This window comes from Tyto alba, unplaced genomic scaffold (genome assembly GCF_018691265.1).
Source record: "Tyto alba isolate M040663 unplaced genomic scaffold, T.alba_DEE_v4.0 Super-Scaffold_44, whole genome shotgun sequence".
Classification (NCBI taxonomy): domain Eukaryota; kingdom Metazoa; phylum Chordata; class Aves; order Strigiformes; family Tytonidae; genus Tyto; species Tyto alba.
Genome location: NW_024881320.1, coordinates 9,203,411 through 9,224,588, shown reverse-complemented (window position 1 = coordinate 9,224,588; position 21,178 = coordinate 9,203,411). Strand labels below are relative to the sequence as shown.

The window sequence follows — 21,178 nt, the reverse complement described above, 5'->3', positions numbered from 1 at the left end:
TCAACAATTTGAAGAGAGAGTATTTAATGTACCAATAAAATAGTTTGTGTAATTGCTGGTGACTTAACTGAAAAAAAACCTGTAATGACCTTAATGACTTTGCTTTGTTTGCTTAAATATATTACAGGCATTTTATGTATTATAATTGCTACCGTAGTTTTATTTTTTTTAATGATCCAAGTGTTAATGTTAAAATAGGCTATTAGCAGCCAACTGCTTTTTTTATTTTCCCTGTTTTTTAACTTTGGTTTATTTGTTCTCCCTGTGCTTAGTCGTTGTCTGTATTGTATTAATTCCTCTAGATTTTATTTATGGATATTTTTCAAAGTACTATTTCTTGCTTTTGAGATACAAAATAAAGAGTTTGCTTCATGAAACACACCGATTCAGCAACTTCAGGTAACCTAAAATACTTGTACATTGCTTTTTCTATGTCCCTGTTCATGGAAAATGCAGTGTGCCAGTGTACTGTTACGAGTATATGACTTGTATCCTAGCATGTGACTGGGACCAAGATGTCAGACTGGTCTATTAATGACAGCTCAGCTCAATGCTCTCCTTTTTTTAGCTGCCAAGGGGTTCTTTCTAGTATTAGTACTGTGTGCCAGCTCTTAACTGTACTGATCAGAACCAGGCTTGTAGGAAGGTGTCTAACCCCAGCTGGGATAGACATGCATCATACACGTTAACATCACTTCATGCTATTCATTAACTAGCCATAAAAGTAATATAAAGAATTCTGAAGAAGAGAAAGACCTGATCACTAAAATGGCCAGCTGGTCCTAACCAAACATTAATAAACAAGGACTGGAGTACGTGAAGTATAACTTCCATTCAGTTTTCAGCCTGGGTCTAGACTTTGTTTATGTAGGGCTTTGTAAGGGTCATAACATGCTTTGAGCAAGATGCTGAACATCATTCTGTTTTCAAAGCTTTTGGTCTTTGAAAAACTGAACTCATACACCCAGCTCTCCTCATAGAAGGTGTGTTGATCCTTTCAACTCCATTCTTTCTTTGCCTCCTGTGAGGTCCCAGACATCTCAGATATGTAGCTTAGTATTCACAGCCAAATAAAGTATGGCTCACCTTCTCCAACTACTTAAAGTTTTTCCTGTCTCCTTGAAGACCTGGCAGAATCCAGTTAAGATGAGAACATATGGGAGTCTCATATTTGAAATTTTAGAAAATTTTGTAATAGCATACAGCTATCTTAAAAGCAAAATATCATGGTAATTTAACTGAAGGAGGAAAAAGAGTCAAAGACTTATCATTGTATATGGCATGACTATCAAAGTAATTTCAGGAAATAAACCTTTTGCTTGTTTTTATCATACAAATATTTCTGCAGACAAGTATACTGGCAATAAAGTTTGCTGAACCAGCATAATAGGTGACTTTCATTAGAGATTTTTTCCACTCTTCCAATAATTTATTTCTAATACTTCAGCTTATTCAACAACAAAAATGTTATGTGTCCAGTGGAAACAGATGTTGTTTTGATTGATGTCTTTACCGGCTCATGAACAAACTGTACCTTTTTTTCTGTGTAACTTACAATTCAGAACATGTTTATACATGAAGGAGTCTCAAGAAATAGAAGGGAAGTTTAGGTTGTTGCTAATAGAATTTGTTTTTTCTTCCACCTGTACTTTCAGCAGCACTTTCTCATATTAATTGAAAATGCTGTATTTTTCTGCCTTAGTGTGTTTAAAAGTAATAATTTCAAAACCTCTTTTGTCTCTGATTAAGAAAATATAACTCTTTTAACAGATTCCATAAATGGGTCACATACACAATTTAATTTGTGGTAGTGGAACAAAAATTTGCATCTTGAGAGACAAAGGAAATAACATTCTGGTTATATCTTGTGTTTTCCTTCTATTTTGTCTCAGCTGCTTTTGTTATAGACTATCTAGGTATTCCCAGTGCAAATACTCCAAATGGGATAAAGAAACAAATGGTCTTTTCACTACCTTTAATTATTTTCGTCAATGGATAAGAATATTTTTACTGAACCACAGATAAAACATTCACATGACAACTCTAGTAGAGTCTAGTAAAAATCTTCAGTGCCCTGCTGAAACTGAAGCATGTTAGTTGTCATGATTCTGATGTGGGCAGTTGTCTGTGGAGAGTTAGGGTGGTCAGGAAGGAGTCTTGAGATGAGCATGAGGTAAATTTGAACAGGAATCTTAATATTAAAAAGAAAAACAAAGCTTAGAAAAATAAATGTGTTTCTAAACCATTAGAGGAAAGATCAGAAAATGCCGCATTTCTTTTAACAGTAGATAAATTGTAAATTGAGTAACTGAGAGCTTATTGTATGATATTTAAGAATAAAAACAATACACAAATATCACTGCTATGACTGTCTTCTAACTATGCTGAAAAACTTGGACAACTTTCTGTAAGGAATCAGAAAAGTCTTATGGGTTTGGGAGGAGGGAGAGTAGTGCACAGAGCAGGAAAAGCAGTTTTATTTTTGCTTTAGATGTGGGTTTTTTTGTATTCCTCTTGCCTCTTTTGACTGGGATAATTAATAAGATATTTCCCTCTTAATTTGGCTGTCTTGCAAAGGATGCTGTAGAATGTCTTTCAGAATGGCTTTTTAAGAAGAATATAAGCAGCTCAATCAAGACTGTTTTGCTTGTTATTAAGGTTTGAGTAGTGGATGTCAACTTAGGCAGAGTAATTTAACTTCCAATACATCATTAATGAGATTGCGTTCTATATACTATTATTTGCATCAAGGCACGGATATGTCTTTTTATCTTAGGAAAAAATGAGGAGCTGAAAATGGCTTTTCTACTGTATTTTGTTTTGTGCTACTCAAAACAGATTCAATCTTAACTGTAAATTTTGTGTGTGATTTTGTTGGTTTTTGTTTTTGCTTTGTTGGTTTTTTAAATTCAAAAAGTCTATCTGCTGTCTAAGGTGCCAGAGGGACAAATTAAAAGCTGATCTACAGTCAAAATGTATATTTGATGGTAACTGACGTAATACTCTCTACCACTGTGAATAAGTAAATCACTAGAGTGAAATACAGGTTTGTGTGATCTCATGGCTGTGTCCTGGCAAAATGGAGGAGAAGTTTAAAAAAAAAAAAAAAGGAAAAAAAAAAAAAACCCTCAAACCATGAAACCAAACAACAGAATCCACTAAACACCACAAACTGGTATCAATGAGGAATCGCTATTCCATGACAGCTGATGGGACTGAGGGATGTTGATAGTGACCCATCTAATGGCAATCCATTTCCCACCCTCCATTTCCTGTAAGACACACAAAGCTTATTGATGACTTCCTTTATTTTTTTCTTATCAGTTGATTTTTTTTTTTTGTGTTGTTAATATCCGTATGACTACTTAAAAATCTATGCTGTTCGGATGTGCTGATACCATCTGTGCCAAGTGAAAGTTATTTGCAATGTTGGAAGCTGTCTTTGAGCATTACTTGAGAGCCCCCTTGTTAAACTGTGCAAAAGAGAGAGCAAGTGCTGAAGGCAGTGCCTACAATTAGAGAGGCAGCTTACAAACAGTAACTACAATTATCTGAAAACTGCCTGAAAATGTATGTGGGTCACTCAAAAGAGTCTGTGTCCTATGACATTGCTGTAAGTGGGCTTAAAATTTTACTTCAGCCAGACAAAATGGTCCATATGAATCAGCCTCATAGAATGCAGTAGCAATTCAAAAGAGATGATGGGAAAACTTTACTTGCTGTGAAGGACTGTCTGTTTGTTTTAATGTGCCCCTTTCCCCCAAGTAATTAAGTCTCCAGTTGTTTGAAACCATACAAGTTTTTGTCATTAAGCCTGGCTGCTTTCCATGTAGCAGTTTTGGGGTTTTGCTCAATTTTATTACAGTTATTTTAAAGAATTGTAATATTACTATTTGACAGTGGTACAGCTAATGCAGTATTTCAAGAGGAGAGTAATATAACTCACCAATTAATCTCTGGGCTGTGGTATCATAGTAGTAACAGTAGGAGAAACATCTTGCTGTGTTTGAACATTGCATGAAATTAGAGCATAATCAAATAGAGAAGCTGATGGTTTTTCAAGAAGAAATTCTTATTTATATTTTTCAGTACAACCAAAGGAGATGTAGTTTGCTACTATGGAAACAAAGGAGAACCAGAACCTGTTTTCTTAAATCCGGGTAGGTTTTCTTCAGAAAAAAGTGAGTATTACTTTTTGTTATTTTAAAGGAATCAGAATGTAGCTGTATTCCTTTAGTAATTCAGCCATTTAAGCATAGTCTTCACCAACTTCTTCTTTGTATTCATAAAAAAAAAATTAACTAAATGCCCTTAAATTCATTTAAGTATTTACTAACAAATTTCAGTAAAGAATCAATAGTTCATTAAAAGCTTTTATCCATGTCAGTGTACCCACCTGCACTGCCACTGCAATCAGTGGGATGTTCCTTAGATAACTGAGTGAAGGACAGAAGTCTGTCCTGAGGAATGGAATTTAAAAAGGTTCTTGGACTTGACCCTAACTTTCCTTGCCCAGCTCCTCTAGGGACAGAGTTGGCTCTTAATTTTTTTTTTTTTTAAATCTGTTCTATCTTGTGGATGGGTTTAAAATATGCAAAATCTAGTCCTTTGCTAGCCAACCACATAGAATAATACTCCAGAATTCATCACTGAAAACCCAATTTAAATGGACAAGGACACATAGGCTCTGAGCAGTGTAGCTGGTTGATAAGTTAATGACAGTGGCTTATTTTGCCTTCTTAGGGTAATGGTCAAAATGTTGCTGCCAGGAGACAAATAGTTACTGTAGCAATTGCATCATAAATTCTTGGAAACAGCTGTTAGATTTTTGTACAGCTGCAAGCACAAAAGTTTTAATACAAACATTAAAAAAAAAAAATGGCCACTTGTAGTGAAGAACTGAATCACACATTTTAGGCATCTGCAAACTGTAGCAAAGGTAGTTCTGGTCTGCATGCTTGAAGAACAAATACCTTTGCTTTGTATGTGTCTGTCTTTAGGGAGGGACAAGTTCAGTAATCATTGTGTGTATTTGTTTGGATTGCAGTGAGAAATATAGGGTACTTCTAAAGAGAAAGCTCCTTGTCATCAAATGTTGATTTGCAGTGTTTTTCAAGAGTAAATTAGGAGGCAAAAATAAATTACGAATAATATATCTAAACTGGAAAAGACTAGACTGTGAAAATTATATAATTCTCTTACACCTTTTTCATAGTTGAGCAAAATATGGGTTAGAGTAAAACTGTGAAACAAAGTACTGGATATTAGCACAGAGGAGTGCTTAAGCACAGCCTTGTGTAGTCTCCTAATGAGGAATGGGGTGTGTGTTTTATAGCATACCTGCAGATAAAGATTAGCTGGGGAATCACTTAAATTGTATTAAAATTTGTGAAACTTTTAGTGGCAACTGCAAATCACGAGAATACCCTTTTCAATTAAATTGTATTCTCTCCTTGAACATTATTTAGTAAGTATATAGATACTATGCAGCTAGAAGTGGTCCACTGGGACCGGTCTGTAAAACAGTTGATTGTTACTGCTTTTAAATTTTAAACCTATTGCATAACCTCTTTATTACAGATTCCATTAATTTCATGACATGTAAAGCTTGAAGGGTTAAAATTACATTACAGAAATAAACTCAACAGTATAAGGATTAGGAGTTATTTTGTGTGTAGGTTGTGTAATACCCTAATGTTTCTACTAGTGTTATGTTCTGGATTTAAAAAAAATACTTTAATATTTCACCTGATTTCATACCACAGTGTACATTGTGTTAATAGTAGTGCTGAAAATCTCAAATTCAGCTAATTTTAGTAAATGTAAAGCAATGATGCTCTGAAGTGGGTGTGTGGGGTGTAGTTGTGTGTTGTTTTTTGGGGTTTCTTCCCCCTCATAAAACAGTCAGAAGTAGTGATCCAGAAGAGTTGTTAAGAAATGGTTACGATATTCTGAGTTACGTACCTAGGGGACTTGTTACAATCTGAAGGGCTGTTGTATTTAATCACATGATATACATCTTTGATACATAGCTTAATGACCACTTATTTCTGAGGCAAAATGAAAGCTGGCAATAGGATGAATAAGGAAATTATCACAAGAGATTTGTGGTGAATTTGCTGGTAGCATTTGTTTTTGTCCCTCAGACTGTGTGGGATAAGATAATTATGAAGTTATTTTTTGTGTAGTACATGAGTTAATTTTTCTTTGTTCCAGAGCTTAATAAGTTGTTTGGTTTTGGTTTTTGGTTTTTTGTTTGTTTGGGTTGATTTTTTTTTTCCCTGTATGTATGTATAGGAATATATGGTTTGAGCAATTCTTTGTTGGATACACCATGGAAGAAGCTTCAGTATGGGAAGCAGCTTTTCACAGAAGTGGTCAAGAGAAGTCAAGACCTTACCAAAGAAGACTTGGTGCAGGAGCTTCTTACAGTGATGAATAATCAAGAGCCGTAAGAACATGATAGCCAAAGTTTACTCAAAATGCGATATGACTAATTTTAAAATTGCACATAGAAACTATTTTGACAGAAAAAAAAACTTTAGCCATATATTAGTTGACTAAGGTGGTTAATGAAGGGCAAAAGTAGTGTTCTTCCTCTCCACAGAGACTGACTTTCAACACTTGATTTTTAAGCAGCAGACACAGTAAACATTACTACTGCAGTCTTAGGACTCACAGACTGTACACTGATTTCTGCGCCCTTTTCTTTTAAAGATTACACTTCTCTTAGGGTAATGAGTGCAGGAGAAGGGACATACAAGTTGCTTGCTGTAAGGTTTGTGGAGACTCACTGTAGGGCAGTGTTCAGTTTCTACCTGCACACAGAGTAAGCACTTGCTTACATGAGCAGGTTTGTGTTAATAGCTGCTAGCTATTCTGTATGGCTACCCAGAGTGTAGACAGAGGGTGGGAAAGCAAGCCGTTTTCAAAGTAGAACCAGGTGCCTTCCTCAAAAGTTCAATTGTTTTAGGCTAAATGGGAGAAGGAGATAAAGGGAGTATTTGCACAGTTCAGCTGTAAGCCTCTGGTCAAGGAAGTTCCTGAGATAAGTTTGAGTAACTAAGTAAGGTTCCTGCACCCACTACTGGCTACACAGTGAGCCTGTAAGCTCGGTGTTTAGAAGTAAAGGAAACTGATACCATTTCAATGTCCAGACATGGAGTACGGTAAAGGTGGTGCTGTGGTCTATCATATTATTGCTGACTGTCCGGTAACTTCCATCTTTACCCTGACTTTTACCTGTCATGGGGGTGCTTTGTGTTGAAGCAAAGCTGTTTCTGGTATATAGACCCAGTTTTCTAATTTTCTCAGTCAATTTTAATGGCAACATTCCTGTTTTTGACATTTTTCAGTGGCTCAGAGTAAGTGTTTACATAACAACTCAGACATCTGAGCAATAAATAGTAATTGGGAAGTCCACTAAGCTGTCTTAATTACTTTTTTCATCTGATACCACATCAGGTGATTTTTCAGAAAACTGTTATACTGTACCTTTTACTAGTAAAAAGACAAAGGTAGAAGATATAATACAGTCCAAATTCCCTTAATGTTCAGTTATTCAGTATGAGCTCATCTGAAATCATCTGACTGTAAAATGGAAATATTTACGTACAAAAAGCAATATTTAAAACTAACTCTATAATCTTTTGAAAGCACACTTCAAGATAAAATGATCATTTCATAATAAAGATGGGCACATGGATATGCACTGACTTTGAAATTTCTTCAAGTAACCTGCAGTAAGATAATTTATGATCACTTTGTGTGAGGAACAGGAATTAAGTAGGTACAATGGTTAGCTTACTCTTAGAATTCCCTTCTTCACTGCTGGACAGAGGTTTTTGTCCTTTACGCCCTCTCTTCTGCTTCAGCCCTGCCTTGGACTGTGATCTCAGGGATGTGCTGCAACTCCTTCCAGTCTCCTTAAAACTACTTGTGGTCATGAAGCTGGGAAGCAGCCTGTTGTGCAGAGTATACAAGAATTGCCAGTGGTGGAGTGTGAGAGAGGATCTGATGGTTCTCACGGGCTGAAGGGCCCTGCTATGTGTCTTCTGTGATACATCGTGGCACGCTCCAGCCGTATGTCCCATGCAAGAGTCAGAGAGCTTAGCTGCTCTATTCACACAAGAATTGCACCTATTCTTGCTTCTCTCTGAAACACCCCCAGGTTCTCTTATGTACCACATCAACAAAGAAAATTAACTCAGTTAGTTGTAAAAGTCAGTTACAGTATAACAAATTTCAGTCTCCTCTACAGGTCAGGATGAGCTCTGAAAAGGGGGTTGAACTGATCAGTCTGATTTGTTCTGCCCTCTTCCCTGTACAGCTGGTAGGCTGCTGAATTTTTTCATATGCGTAACTGGGTTTGTGCTAGGAGGCAGAAATGAGATTATTGTAGATGGAAGAAGCTTAAAAATCAAATACAAAAACCTACTATAGTAATAGTTAAATTGAATTTTGATAAATAAAATCTTTAAATAAAATCTTTAATTATTGAAATAGAAAGCTGTACTTATGGCTAGCATTTGAGAATATGTTCTGGTGATGTGAATGGAAAGCCGGGCATGTAGGGCTGCTGCAGTAACCTTTGTGACCTTAGTATCTCTTCTGTGGGATGCTGATGCTTGTTTAATTACAATAAACAAAACCTGATATGCTTTATAACAAAACTATGTTTCTAAATATCTTTCAAGCCTTGAAAGGAATATATGTCAAGAAATTTGGGTCCAAGCTCACCTTGCCCTCTCCTACATCTTCACAAATTTTATTTTAAGAATTGTCCTACGTATTTTCCACATATTCCAAATAAATACTGAAAGAAGCAGAGGGGTCTTCCTTCAGCAGAAAAAACTGCAGTCTAACTGGAAAAATGCTGGTTTATGATATGCCTCAAATTACTAACCCTTAATGTATTAATTGAAACTAAAATACAAAAGACAGATGAAAAATAACAAAGAAAGTGAAAAACTTGTCAAGATATGAAAAATATTTCTTAAAGTGAGACAGAAGTTTGAGAGCTTGAAAGAATCTCTTTGGGAAGGACCTTACAAACTGTTTTGTCTTTGGTTTTCGTCATACTTCAGTTTTGAACACAATTCACACTTCTTTGTACTACTTGAAAAGTGATTGTCATTTATCAACCACTCAGTCAATACAGCTGCATTCAAGGGATGAACGTATTAATATTGGATACTTTTTTCTTACTTTACTATTTTTTTCAGTCAATTACCAGACCCTGCGATTGAAGACCAAGGGAAGGATTATATACGTCCTATATTGAACAAGTATGCAGCTGTATGTGTTCGTTGCCCAGGTTATGGAACAAGGTAAGCAAATCATAGTCAGAAGTAGATATATACTGGATCAAAGCATATCTCAAATCAGAATTATGTTGCCATAAGTTTTAATTCTATAGTGACTGCTTTAAATTTGTTCAGATATTCATCAAGTATAATTTGGTAAAATATTTCCTTGCTCAGTGTTGAGGTGTCTTAGATTTACTACTGATAAGCATTTTAAGCACATATTATGGTTCATCTGCAGTGGGGAGTGTGACATAATTTCAGTTTGTCCAAGGCAAGATAATATAGTTTCCCTGGTTGCCCAGTGTAGTAGGTATGACCATCTCTAATTTTTGATCTTGCCAAACCATGAAAAGCTTTGAAATCATATTTTTAGCAGCAAAATGCAATTATCTTCTGTATTTGCGGAACTGCAGAAGACATTTCTCTTCCAAGAGCAAGAATAGTGTCATCTGCATAGCTAAGTTAGAGGTTTCTTTAGGCATGTCATTGTAATATGTAGCTGCCATTTTCAAACACTAAAAACCTATTACTTTTGTTGGAAAGAACAAGTATTTCCACTTTTCCCCAAACTGATGCTGCTGTTCTTACTGAGATATTATCACTTTCTGCTTAGACTGTTCTACCAAAGCTGCAAGAAGAATACATCTTGGATATTTAATCCTTGATGGGACAAAATTATAGGTGAACCCTGTTGGTGCTGGTAGGTCCTGCTATAAGTGATTTTATCAGATTGGTCTCTCTGGCATAGTAAGCCATAGTATTTCCACTGTAGAGATGTAAATCAATAAGCAGAGACCACTCACTTCTCTAAGTACTTTAAGTCAGAATTCTGAGAGAGAAAGCACTGCAAAAACTGTCTCTCTAGATTGTATTCAGAGAACATTTTAAACATGGGATAATGAAGAGTTAAAATTGTAAAGAAGCATCTTCCTCCCCTTGCTTCACAGGTTGCAGTCTTGCTATTTCAAAGGAAACGGGGATAACTCGGTAGTAATACTAACCCCTTTCTGGTGAATTAATACTATATTTCAAGTCTTCCCTGCTACTATAGTTGTATGCTCACACTTACCTTTCCCTTAGCAAAATGCCTTAGTAAATAGAGATTGTTAATTAAGTCTCATTATATTCTTTTGAGGAAATGAAGCACTTTTTTATATGAGTAAACAACTGTGAAATGACTTGGGGAAGGCCACTACATCAGGACGGTAGAAAATTCCTACTTTGGTCAGTCATCTTTCTCTGGCAGGGTACTGCAGTGTCCATAGAGAGATGACAGCTTACACATGACAACATGGCATAGATGCGTGAATGGAATCTGCTTTATGTGAAAACAATTTTCCTCTTTGGAATGTTCCTCGAGAGAGAAGTTTTTCTGTGATCATGTATCAGTGTCTTATAATAATAATTAATGGTGTTTAAATATTAATGGGCAATTGATTTGAGAGGAAAGAATGAGAGTGCTATTGATATGAGTAATCCATCAGGGTACATGTAGGCAGTGAAGAAAAACTTGGTTTTATGCTACTTCTGAATGAAACACTTGACACTAAAAAAAAGTTTAACATTTTATCATAATCCCTGTAAATGAGCAGCTTTGTATGGCAGCTGCTGCCAGTGCACAGGGAGTCAGAGCAGTGGAGTGACCGAACAAGGAATTGAAAATGCTCATTTGAACTTGCTAGGACAATTTCTGCCCTCATAGTGTGGTGATGTAGCTCAAGTTAAAAATGAGCTAAAACCTTTGGGGATGAGACCCTGGCAAATGTATATAATAGACCTAAGGTTTAACCTTCTACTTATGTTGTTTCAGGACTAACACAGTCATTCTCATTGATTCAGAAGGACGGGTTACTTTCACAGAGCGCAACATGATCAATGCGGATGTCAACCAGTGGAAAACAAGCACCTATGAATTCAAACTGCACACTTAACAACTTTCCATTTGAATGGTTTGTAATAATAGCAATGAAAGAACAAGCCATTAAGCTCTAGTAAATGTTTTGTTCGAGACTCCACAAGCTAAAAATAGCAAGGAAAGCAAAAGTTTCAATAAGCTGGTGGCATACCCTATAAGGCTCACAGATGCTTTGGATAAAACGAAAATAAAAAACTGATTTTGCATTAAGTAGCAACTTATAATCAGAAATAAATTTTTAAATATCACCCTGCCTCCAGAGCAAGGCCGTCTTTGCCCGAGATGAAGTCATTGCTTTTCTGTGGGTGGTTTTGTGGGTTTTTTTAAGATGTTTTAAGTAGACTTCTAAACATGTTTTCAGTTCTGAGGAGGGGAAAGCATTTGCTGCTTTCATTGTTCTATCAGAAGATTTTAGCAAACTTTGCTTTCCCTTCAACATATGCTTTTAAGATGGTATAGCTGATGCCAACGTGCATTGAATGAATGTGTGTTATCTTTGTACCATTAAATGCTTTAGAAACATTTAAAGTTTTGAGCAATGCCATAGTGCAATGTTCTGCCTGGGGAGGGCAGAGCAGCAGGGTTTCTTTACATCTGTTTTCCTATAGATAGTACAGCAATATATCTTATTTCTAAAACTTGATTTGAGAGTAGATAGGAAATGTAGTTCAATCTCTGTTCAGTTTTACTGAAAAAAATTCATGAGAGCAGACTTGTTTATCTTTGACTGGAATAAAAATATTTGTATTATGACATCTTGTTTCCTAATAGTCTGATTAGCAATATCGGGTTTGTAATTTTCTTCCCCAGCAGGCAGGTAAGGAGCGGGTACCTGTTTGCAAGCAGAAGCTAAATATGCAGTTTACGTGTATCAGCTGTTTTGTACATGTGCAATTTTGGCTTCATTTCTTTATTGGTATAATATGTTAAATCCTGGAGTGACTGCTCATAGATTTTTAGTAAAAATAGCTTTTTGTTGTAAGGTGACATTATTGCAGTCTTATATTGCTGAAAAAGTTGGGTATTAAGATGCACTGCGTATGTTCTAACATCTGTGAATTAAAAAGCTATTTAAATGCATGCTTTTTTCAGTTATTCAGTGCCAGAGTAGGTGATAGAAGATTCTAGCTAATAACAAGCTATTTTAAAACTCTTATTTTGTTGCTGTTGGTGTTCTGTTTTGGCTTATTTCGAATGCTGAGTATTAAGTTAATAATGGATCACTGCTATTTTTTTCTCTATATATGCTGAATGTGTTCATTTGACAAGCTTCTGATTATTAATTATTACAGAGTAACAAGATTTCTGATACTCTTCACAAATATGTGCAACTATTCTTCTGTACTCCAGTTTGTGTGTTTAAGCATTTGCACTAGTGTGTGTGTGTGTATCTGTAATGGAGGCAGCAGTAAATTATATTTGCCATTGGGGTGAAGTACTGTGAAAGGCCATTCCCATATTTCTAATTGCCAGGAGATACTGAAGAAGCTTCAGTCAGTTATTTCCTTTGTATTTGCATATTTCAATAGCTTGTAGGTATGAGGACTGCTTGCATTTCCTAGTCATAGGTTTTTGATTCACTGCTATTTAAATGACTTTTTGACCACCCTGACTGCAAGACAATCAATAGAGTCTTGTTGGGTTATACATGGTTTCAAACTCAGAGCCTTCCAGATGGTCTTTCTCAGCTATAGGAAATAGCCCTTTTTTTTTTATTTTTTTTTGATGACTGTTTAAACCATATATTTGTATGAAAAAAAGTTATTTTTAGATGCAAAGAAATAGCCATACCTGTCTTAAATTTGAATTTGACAAATGCATATTTAAAAACAAAGCTCTACTTCAATGGCTTGCTCTTCCTGAGAGTTTGCATAGCAAACTTTTTTATATCTTAAGAAAAAAATAGCCAGTGTATATTTGAACAAGATAGTCTCACTGAAGACATTACATAAATGGCAAGCAAAATGCTTACTTGCTCCTTCATGGTAGACGCATTTATAAACCTTAGTTTTTTATAGTAGTCCTGTAATAGTGAAAATTTATTCTTTTTACGTATAGGTAAAAGAAAAACAAGTCAGTGCTTAGATGTAAAACCAGATGATTCAAACAACCAATGTTGTTTGAATCACAATTCTAAATCTGAGATTTGCTTTTTCTGACAAGTAAAATAAACAGTAAAGAACCAAAATCTCTGTCATTTTTTTTTTTATGCCAGAATAGTTAATAAAATTAGCTTTTTAAACTTCTTTTGAAGCTTATGAGAGTTTTGTCATTGGTTTCAGTGGAAACAGGATCAGGACTTCAGTGCAGATACCAGCAAAAGGTGCTTGTCCATAGAAATTATCAGGTATTCATGAAGTGCATAACATACTCTGTGCAAATTATAGTTGTAGTGAATCCAGTGGAAAAAGTAAACTGTTGCTAAAGTTAGCAAAGGAAGCATTATATTTTTATTAAAGGATTTTTAAGAATAAAAGGGAATTTTAAATATCAGTTTTAAAGGATATAAAGGAAAAAAGTGTATATAGGAAGATATTGCATGGCATTTTACTAAGTTTGCTTATGTGTATCATCTTTGCAAAGTCATAAATTTGCAACAGATTTGCTTCCTGTCTTTTTTCTATCAAAATGGTAGTAGAAGAAATTTTAAAATATCTGTAACAGTTGAGGGTTTTTTTGCTTAAAATGGTTTCATAATTGTTTACATATATGTTCAAAACTAGAATATGAATAAAGCTAATCTGGTGACCAATCTTTGTCAACATTAATAGATTGTGCACTTTCACACATGTTTATGTTAATTTGCCTGTAACTTTATGTGATAAGATGAAGTACAATTTTTCATGAGATATTAGCAATGAAAGCTTTAAGTTAAGTCCATTTCTGGTACTTAAATCCTTTCTAAAAGTGCGGTAGTTTTCAGGGGGTTTTGTTTGTGTTTTGTTGTTGTGTTGTGTGTGGGGTTTGTTTTTTTAAAAAAATTCTATTCTATTGCTATTATTTCTATTCTTATACTTGTCTTATCCAGGTAAGAAATTGCAAAATATTTCTTTAAGGCTAATAATCCAGCTTTGGGGAATTTTGCTTTGTTTTTCAGGTTAGTAAACAGAATGTATTGACTGGAATGTTCCCAGACAAAGTGTCACAGTAATTAATTCTCTGAAATACTCTCCAACTTCTGACAAATAATATGTGCCCGCCACATCCCCTCCCAAAAGCAGATGTGCTCTTGTTACTTGCCCTGGCTGGATTTTTAAACACCAAGCACAGAAAGATAGGTAGAAAACACAAAGGTTCTCAAACACTGAATGTCTGAAACAAATGTCTGGAGCATCCCCCTTTCTTCTGTGACGTCAGGGTACTTGGAATCTACTTTCTCCTTTGCAGACTGGAGTGGATCTTTCAAATCTTAATACCAGAATGTGCCAAGCAAGCCCTTAAAGGAAGAGGGACAGGCATATTCTTGGCTATAAAAAAAATGGTGGAGCCATCTCAGAGCTGGTTTTAGTTTTACAAGCAGTAACCTTTTCAAACTGTTGCTTTGAGAAGACAGGGAGCTGGTATTGTCATTGTTAAGATAGCAGCCTAAATGAAAGCTAGGGAAATTCCAAAAATCTGCAAAAAGAAAACCTTTATTAACTCACAAGTCTCTAAAGTTGACACTGCCAATTCTTGTCTTATGCAATGAGATATATTTGGTCCAAATTACTGGTCTTGAATTTAGGTCACTAAAGCATCAAATGCTTGTGCCAAGAGAAGTTATTAATAATCAGGTACCTTGAAAATTAGTGTAATGTTAAATATATGCTGAAAGTACTTTGAAGGGCTCAGGTTTCCCCCAAATATTGAAGTGATCAAAGCAGAAGTACAGTACAGATCATAGGAAGGAAAGAGCAAAGCCAATGCCTTCTTAGTGAAAAGCCAGAGCCTCACAAAATGCTACTGGAGGGCAAGAATCGAGGTTCACTGTGGAAGAAGTCTGGATCCTGGACAGACCTGAGACTCTCTTGTTAAACTAAGTTGAGACTAGATTAATGTTCTGCCATACGCGGATATTGTGGTGGAGATGTAACTTTCTTGTCACCCTGTTACCAGTAGCTTTAACAAATACGCTCTTAACAGACCAGAGAATGAGTTAGGCCTTTGGAGGTCCTTAGTATGTTCAAAGTTTAACTGGTATTTATAGTTACGAATTAAATAAACCGAACTAGGTATTAAGACAAAATATTGATAAGACTTGGAACACTGTTTCCTTAATATCATAAGGAAATAAGTAATTTCAAAATGAGTCGAAGAAACGCGAAGCCATCAGAAGGCAAGAATTAAAGCATCTTACATTTCAAATTTTGCTTGAAGAACTTAAATAATACACTTCGATGGCTTAGCAAGCATCCCTAATTATATGGAATATTAGCTACTAGGAATTAGTTTTGTATCATTCAGTTTCATGTAAGAGAACATTGTTGATGTTCTTCTGATTTCTTTTCTGCAGAGAAGTCTTGTTGATAGCTTCTGAGGATTTAGGAAATGGCCTTGACTTGGTGAAAATAGAATTTGTATTGTAATCAACTGGAAAGACAAGAGAATAAACTGAGAATTACATAATCCATCAGTATGACTCATGCTGTGAAATAGAAGTTCAGGTGAACAGAGTGAAGAAAATGTTGAATACATAAGATTAATATATAAAGTAACTATCTCTGGAACATTCTGTATCAAGAATTTAGGAACTGATTGAAAAAGCAGTATCAGATTAAAGTAGTCAAACTTGTATCTTTTCAAACAGAAGACATAAGACTGAATTTAGGATCATAGATGAGGAAGAAAAATAATAATATAAATTTGTATATTAGGTAGGATAGGCAAGAATTACAATCTATTTGTCATACACAAAATGAATGTGAAAAAGGCAATTTCTTTTCTGATTAACATTAAATTTTTGTGGGTTTGTACTTGAAAGATAAATGGAGAAAACCAAATCTAAACAAAAAAAAGATGAGATGTTGGAGGAATGAAGAAGGCCATACTTCATTTAGCTGAGAACAAATACAGTGAAGAAAATCCGTTACATTGAAAGATGTGCTGAAGGTCATAAATAAAAATATATTTATAAAGAATTTGGTGGAGAAATCAGAATCGTCAGAATGGAATATCTGTTCTAATATAACTTAGGTTCAGTCATGCCAAAAAGGTAAGGTTACCTAGAGTTCTGTAATGTATTGCTAGAGGGTGTGTTTTTAAAAGTGGTTATAACACAAAGGTTAAACAGCAAGTAGGACTCCGCAAGACTGAAGAATAGTGACTTCAGTGGACACGTTGGGTTTAACAGAAGACAAAATAATCTTCATATTCTGAATCTCTTTGCTACAATGGCACCTTTGTCATCATGCATTTCACTTCCATGTCATTCTGTGATTTATCTTCTTTCTTCGTGTCTTTACTAAAAATCAACTGGAAATACCATGTCACTTATTAAAACTGTAATATTTACATTCTTAAATATTTGTCTCAACAGTCAAACCTAGATTTTTCTTAAAATGTCCTGAAAATGCATGTGAAGTCCTAATCTCTCCCCTGAAGAGTTTGAGCTGGAAATGGCGTTCAGTGAGGTAGTCTTTTGATTTAAAACAAACAAAACAAATTAAAAAAAAAAAATCAAACCCAAACCAGAACAACCACCAGCACACAGATTATAAAGCTTCCACTGTAGCTATGATTGTTACGTAAGTATGGGATTTAAAGTTCTTTAAATTACTTCGAGTAGTATAGAATTACAAAAATTTCTGCAGAATACATTTTTATCTATAAAAAAATTACAGAAATTATGCTACTGTGTGCGTGGTCTCTGCAGTTACAATTTTGTAATAATAAAGAATTTAAACAAATATATAAACTGGCCTTTACATGAGCACTTAGAAGCCTATTTGGTCCTCATTTGACTTGCTCTGAATTAATGAGACTTAAGCACATTCTTGATAATCATTATGTTCTTAAATATTTTCAGTAGAATGTTCTGGAACTGGGCTGGTTTTATGAAACTTTATTTTATGAGCTTGTTCTTTTTGTGGCCTCTGAGAATGACAGTGCCTGGTAATGCAATAAGGTGCTTTACAAACTTGCTTCTGGTGACAGGGGAAGTGTTTTCAATGGGAATCTCATCTGACGTGCCAGCCCTGACAGGCACAGGGCAGCCCTGGTCACTAACTTACCAGACTGCATAAACACATTGATTGCTTCTGTTTGGTGGAGGAAAACGCTTTTCAGACATTAATTAAAATAGTTTAAATAATAAACTGGAGAATATGTGGAGCCAGTAGTGTCTCTTCTTGTGGTACAACATTATAACTACTATTCAATAATTGAGGCTTTTGCCTCTTTTTGAAAGAATGTGCTCTTCCATGAAAAAGATGAATGGGAAGCAGGGCTCTTTCACTCCCCATGCTAGCTCTGCTCTGAATAGCTACTGGAAATAGCCATGGAGCCAAGGTCTTAGGCAAATGCTTTTATCCATCTCATGTTTGTGATATCTCACTTGAATAGCTGGCATTTTGAGAGGAATTAACTGTCCTTTCAATTACAGATGGGTCTACATTGGTACCTTATTTTGTTTAGTAGTGCCCTTAGATGATTTCTTCTGATAGCCCCTATTTACTGTGCTTTGGCTTACGTTTCAGGGTGACCTCACATCACATGGACTAGACTGTTTTCAAATAGAACCGGACTGGTAGATGTGCTTCAGAAATGCACATCTAGTCCAACAGGTAATAGGTTTAGCCTGAAGCAAAACTGTCTGAAATGCACATAGCACAGAGATTAAGTACTCAGCACCGGTTGTTTCGCTGTATAAATCTCCTTATGTTGGTATACTTTACTTACAGATGTAGCATGTGATAGATGTGTGTTGTAGCGGTATCCTTGCAATGTGACAGCTGCAAATTTTCCTGTTTTCTTTAGCAATATATTCTGCCAGTCAGGTCTGAGTACTCTCTTGGTATAATATGCATGTGTTTAGACTGGCAAAGCAATCCCAGAATGGCAGTTACATAAAAAACAGCCATACCAGCGCAATTGTGCTTTCAGAAGCGTAACTTATTTTGCCTCTGTTGGGGAAAACAAAGGTACTGACATTTATGGTTTTGTTCATATAAGTGCAACTACACGTGGATTTTTGGCAGCCAAAGATTATGCTCCTGATTCATGTCTGCATGCCACCAGCTGTATATATAGTAGACCAAGCTAAGGAATTGGAGCAACAGATTCTTAGCTGTAGTTCACAGCAGTCCTATGGAACACCAAAGTATGCTTTATCACAGCTCTGAATTTAAAACATCATGATGTATAATGACTCACAATAAAAACTGCCACTCAACAGAAGTCACTGGCTGGAGAAGTTTGGGAGAAGCCAGAATGTCTAAAGTAGTGGTTGTGAGTGGAGTACTACTTACTATAGCTCTTGAAAAGTAACTACAATTGATTTGCGGGGTTAGTTAACAACTGAACAATAGCACATGGTAGAGATGAGTGACATGAAAGCAGTCACAAGGCTGGCTCAGAGGATTTTGCTTTCTTTTGTGCTTAAGTTTGCAAATAGCAGATAAATATCTGTTCTAGAAAAGTGCTCTGAATTATTTGGATGAAAGGATCTATAGAAAGCAAAATGTGAAGACTGCTATTCTGTCCCATATGGATGTTGTTTAATTTTTTTTCTAATATCTCCATAGATAAATTGAATGTATTTAAGAATGCTGGATTTTCAGCCCTAAAACAAGCTTGTTCTATGTACGAAGAACAAGTGGGGGCAGCCTCAGTCACTTGGCTATAGCACTAACCCAGGTCCAATTGGCAATTGCAGCGAGTGTTAGGAGTGACTTGTGCACTCCACTTTCTAATGTGAAGGTCACCTAGCTACTTAAAAAGTGGCATATTTTTTTCATCCAAATTTGGAATATCTTTTAAAAAAAAAAAAAAAAAAAAAAACAAAACAAAAAAAAACACCACACAGAAAAGGTTAATTAAGCCAAATTGGGCAAAGGCAGATTATTGAATGTGGGGTTAAGTGCTCTTTGCTGGCCAGGTAGAACTGCATGGAACAGTATGCATCTTCCAGGATAGGTGGGAGGGAAAGAGCCTTGCTGTTGCACGCGTTCTGTATTTAAACTGCAGCTGCATCCACCTTGTAAATTTTCCACCAAAGTGGTAGTGGATTTGATAGAGTGACTTGGCAAGGTCACTCAAAGTATATAGCACCACCAGTGTTGTGCCCAGAAGCATTTATCACAAGAGCATTCCATATGTAAAATATTTTAATACAATGGTAGATTAATTCAGATGGGAAGAAAACTTGGGACAGATGACGACTTGTGGGCTGCAACAGGGTGGAGTTTTTACTGTTTTTTTGACCTCTTATTATATCCCACTTTAAGTACTATTGTGTTTAGAAAAAGGCCTGCCTTACTGGACAAAATGCTAGCAGCAATCTGAAACTTCAGGGAAGCAACCATCTGGCTGAAGGTTTCTCCAACAGAAAAATCAGAAGTTAGATGTGCTTCTGTAGACAACACAGTTTAGTTTGCCTTGAATCTTCATGGATGCCAAGTGCAAGATTAATAGTAGCTCCCTGGTACCATTGAGCCAAAGGATGTATCTACTTTGTTTATCTATGTAGCAACAACCTCTTCTGACACCAGAGGACTCATCTGAGCTTGCTCATGGGGTCCTTTTGACATCTTTCCATAGCTGTCAGGTGATGACTGACAGAGGTTAGGCTGAGGAGAGCAGATTTCAGCAAAAGGTGAGACACAAAGATATATAATGCAAGCAAATACCAGTTTACCAGTACCAAACCAGTAAAAAGTTGCAAAACAACTTATTATACTGAAGTAAAAGTAACGCGGAGCAAAATTTGTCTTCCAGTAGCTCTCAGTGTTGGAACAGCGCACTGCAGTTACTGACATTGTAACTAAGAATATGAAAAAGACACTGGCTCCACCTATTTTTCATTCTGATTAATGCAGCCTGAAAACTTTATTATAAAGCTCCTAGTTTACCGTATAGGCTTGTTTTCCGTATTTTGTGTTGACAGCAGATGTTTCTGTCCAGCCTATGTCCTGTATATTAAAATCTTCCTGTCATTAGAAACTGATTTTTTGTTGATGATAATGATGGTTCGTGATAGTATTGTAAATGCTGATTGCACTGTGCAGGTGGACCTGCACACTTCTGGTTCAAAAGTCTGGATGTAAGATAAGGTTTTTGTGTATGTTTGACAAGTCTTTGCTTAGAAGTCTGGGTGATCAAAATTTTCAGGTGAATTTGCAACTTGTCACACATAAGCAGATCACATTTAATTCTCCATAGGCCAGCCTTGTGGGTTAAAAATTTAACCATGATTGTAATACTGTTTTGATGAAACCACTGTTTTGCTACTGAATCGTTATTTTGTTTATAAAAAGAAGTATATTTGCCTTTAGTGACAGTGTCTCAAGAAATCAGCTGTTGCATTGCTGCTTTAAGTCATGGTATTATGATTCTCTGGAAACAGATGGACAATGAAGAAACTACTGTGCTGGTTATTTTTTCACTTCGAAAACACTGCAGGCATTTTAATTCTTCCAACTCTATGCAAAACTCCTTTGTTTTGCCTCTTCTGATCTTATCTGAAATGTTGCTGTTCATGTACATACAAAAAATCTAACCTATTTTGTAAAGTGTGCAATACTCAGTGCAATACTTCAGTTGTACAGTCACATAAATTGAATGCAAATGAGTCATGATACCTGTATTTTCATATATCCTTTGAAAGGGACGATTTTCTGTCACAATGTTAGCAATTTATGAGGTGATGTGATACAGCTACTTTACAGCAAATGACAACATCAACTCAAATTCTGTACTTAATTATGAGATTTTTTTTTCCCTCAGCTTTGAATGTTGAAGCATGATGTAAATGGCTGTT

The 21,178-nt window shown here is 35.7% G+C and overlaps 1 protein-coding gene across 5 annotated transcripts in view; it reads left to right on the top strand.

Annotated features, from left to right (window-relative positions):
- The window catches only part of TANGO2 (transport and golgi organization 2 homolog), a 46,312-nt gene extending 27,090 nt beyond the window's left edge, over positions 1–19,222 (top strand). For 3 of the 5 annotated variants that reach the window (XM_033008297.2, XM_033008293.2, XM_033008294.2), the window contains 4 exons: positions 4,090–4,181; positions 6,298–6,451; positions 9,225–9,329; positions 11,119–19,222. In XM_033008297.2, coding sequence (XP_032864188.1) covers positions 4,090–4,181; positions 6,298–6,451; positions 9,225–9,329; positions 11,119–11,239 — 472 coding nt within the window. In that variant the 3' untranslated portion in view covers positions 11,240–19,222. The remainder of the gene's footprint in view (positions 1–4,089; positions 4,182–6,297; positions 6,452–9,224; positions 9,330–11,118) is intronic. The other 2 variants (XM_033008298.2, XM_033008296.2) reach the window with 1 other exon arrangement.
- Positions 19,223–21,178: the final 1,956 nt, after the last annotated feature.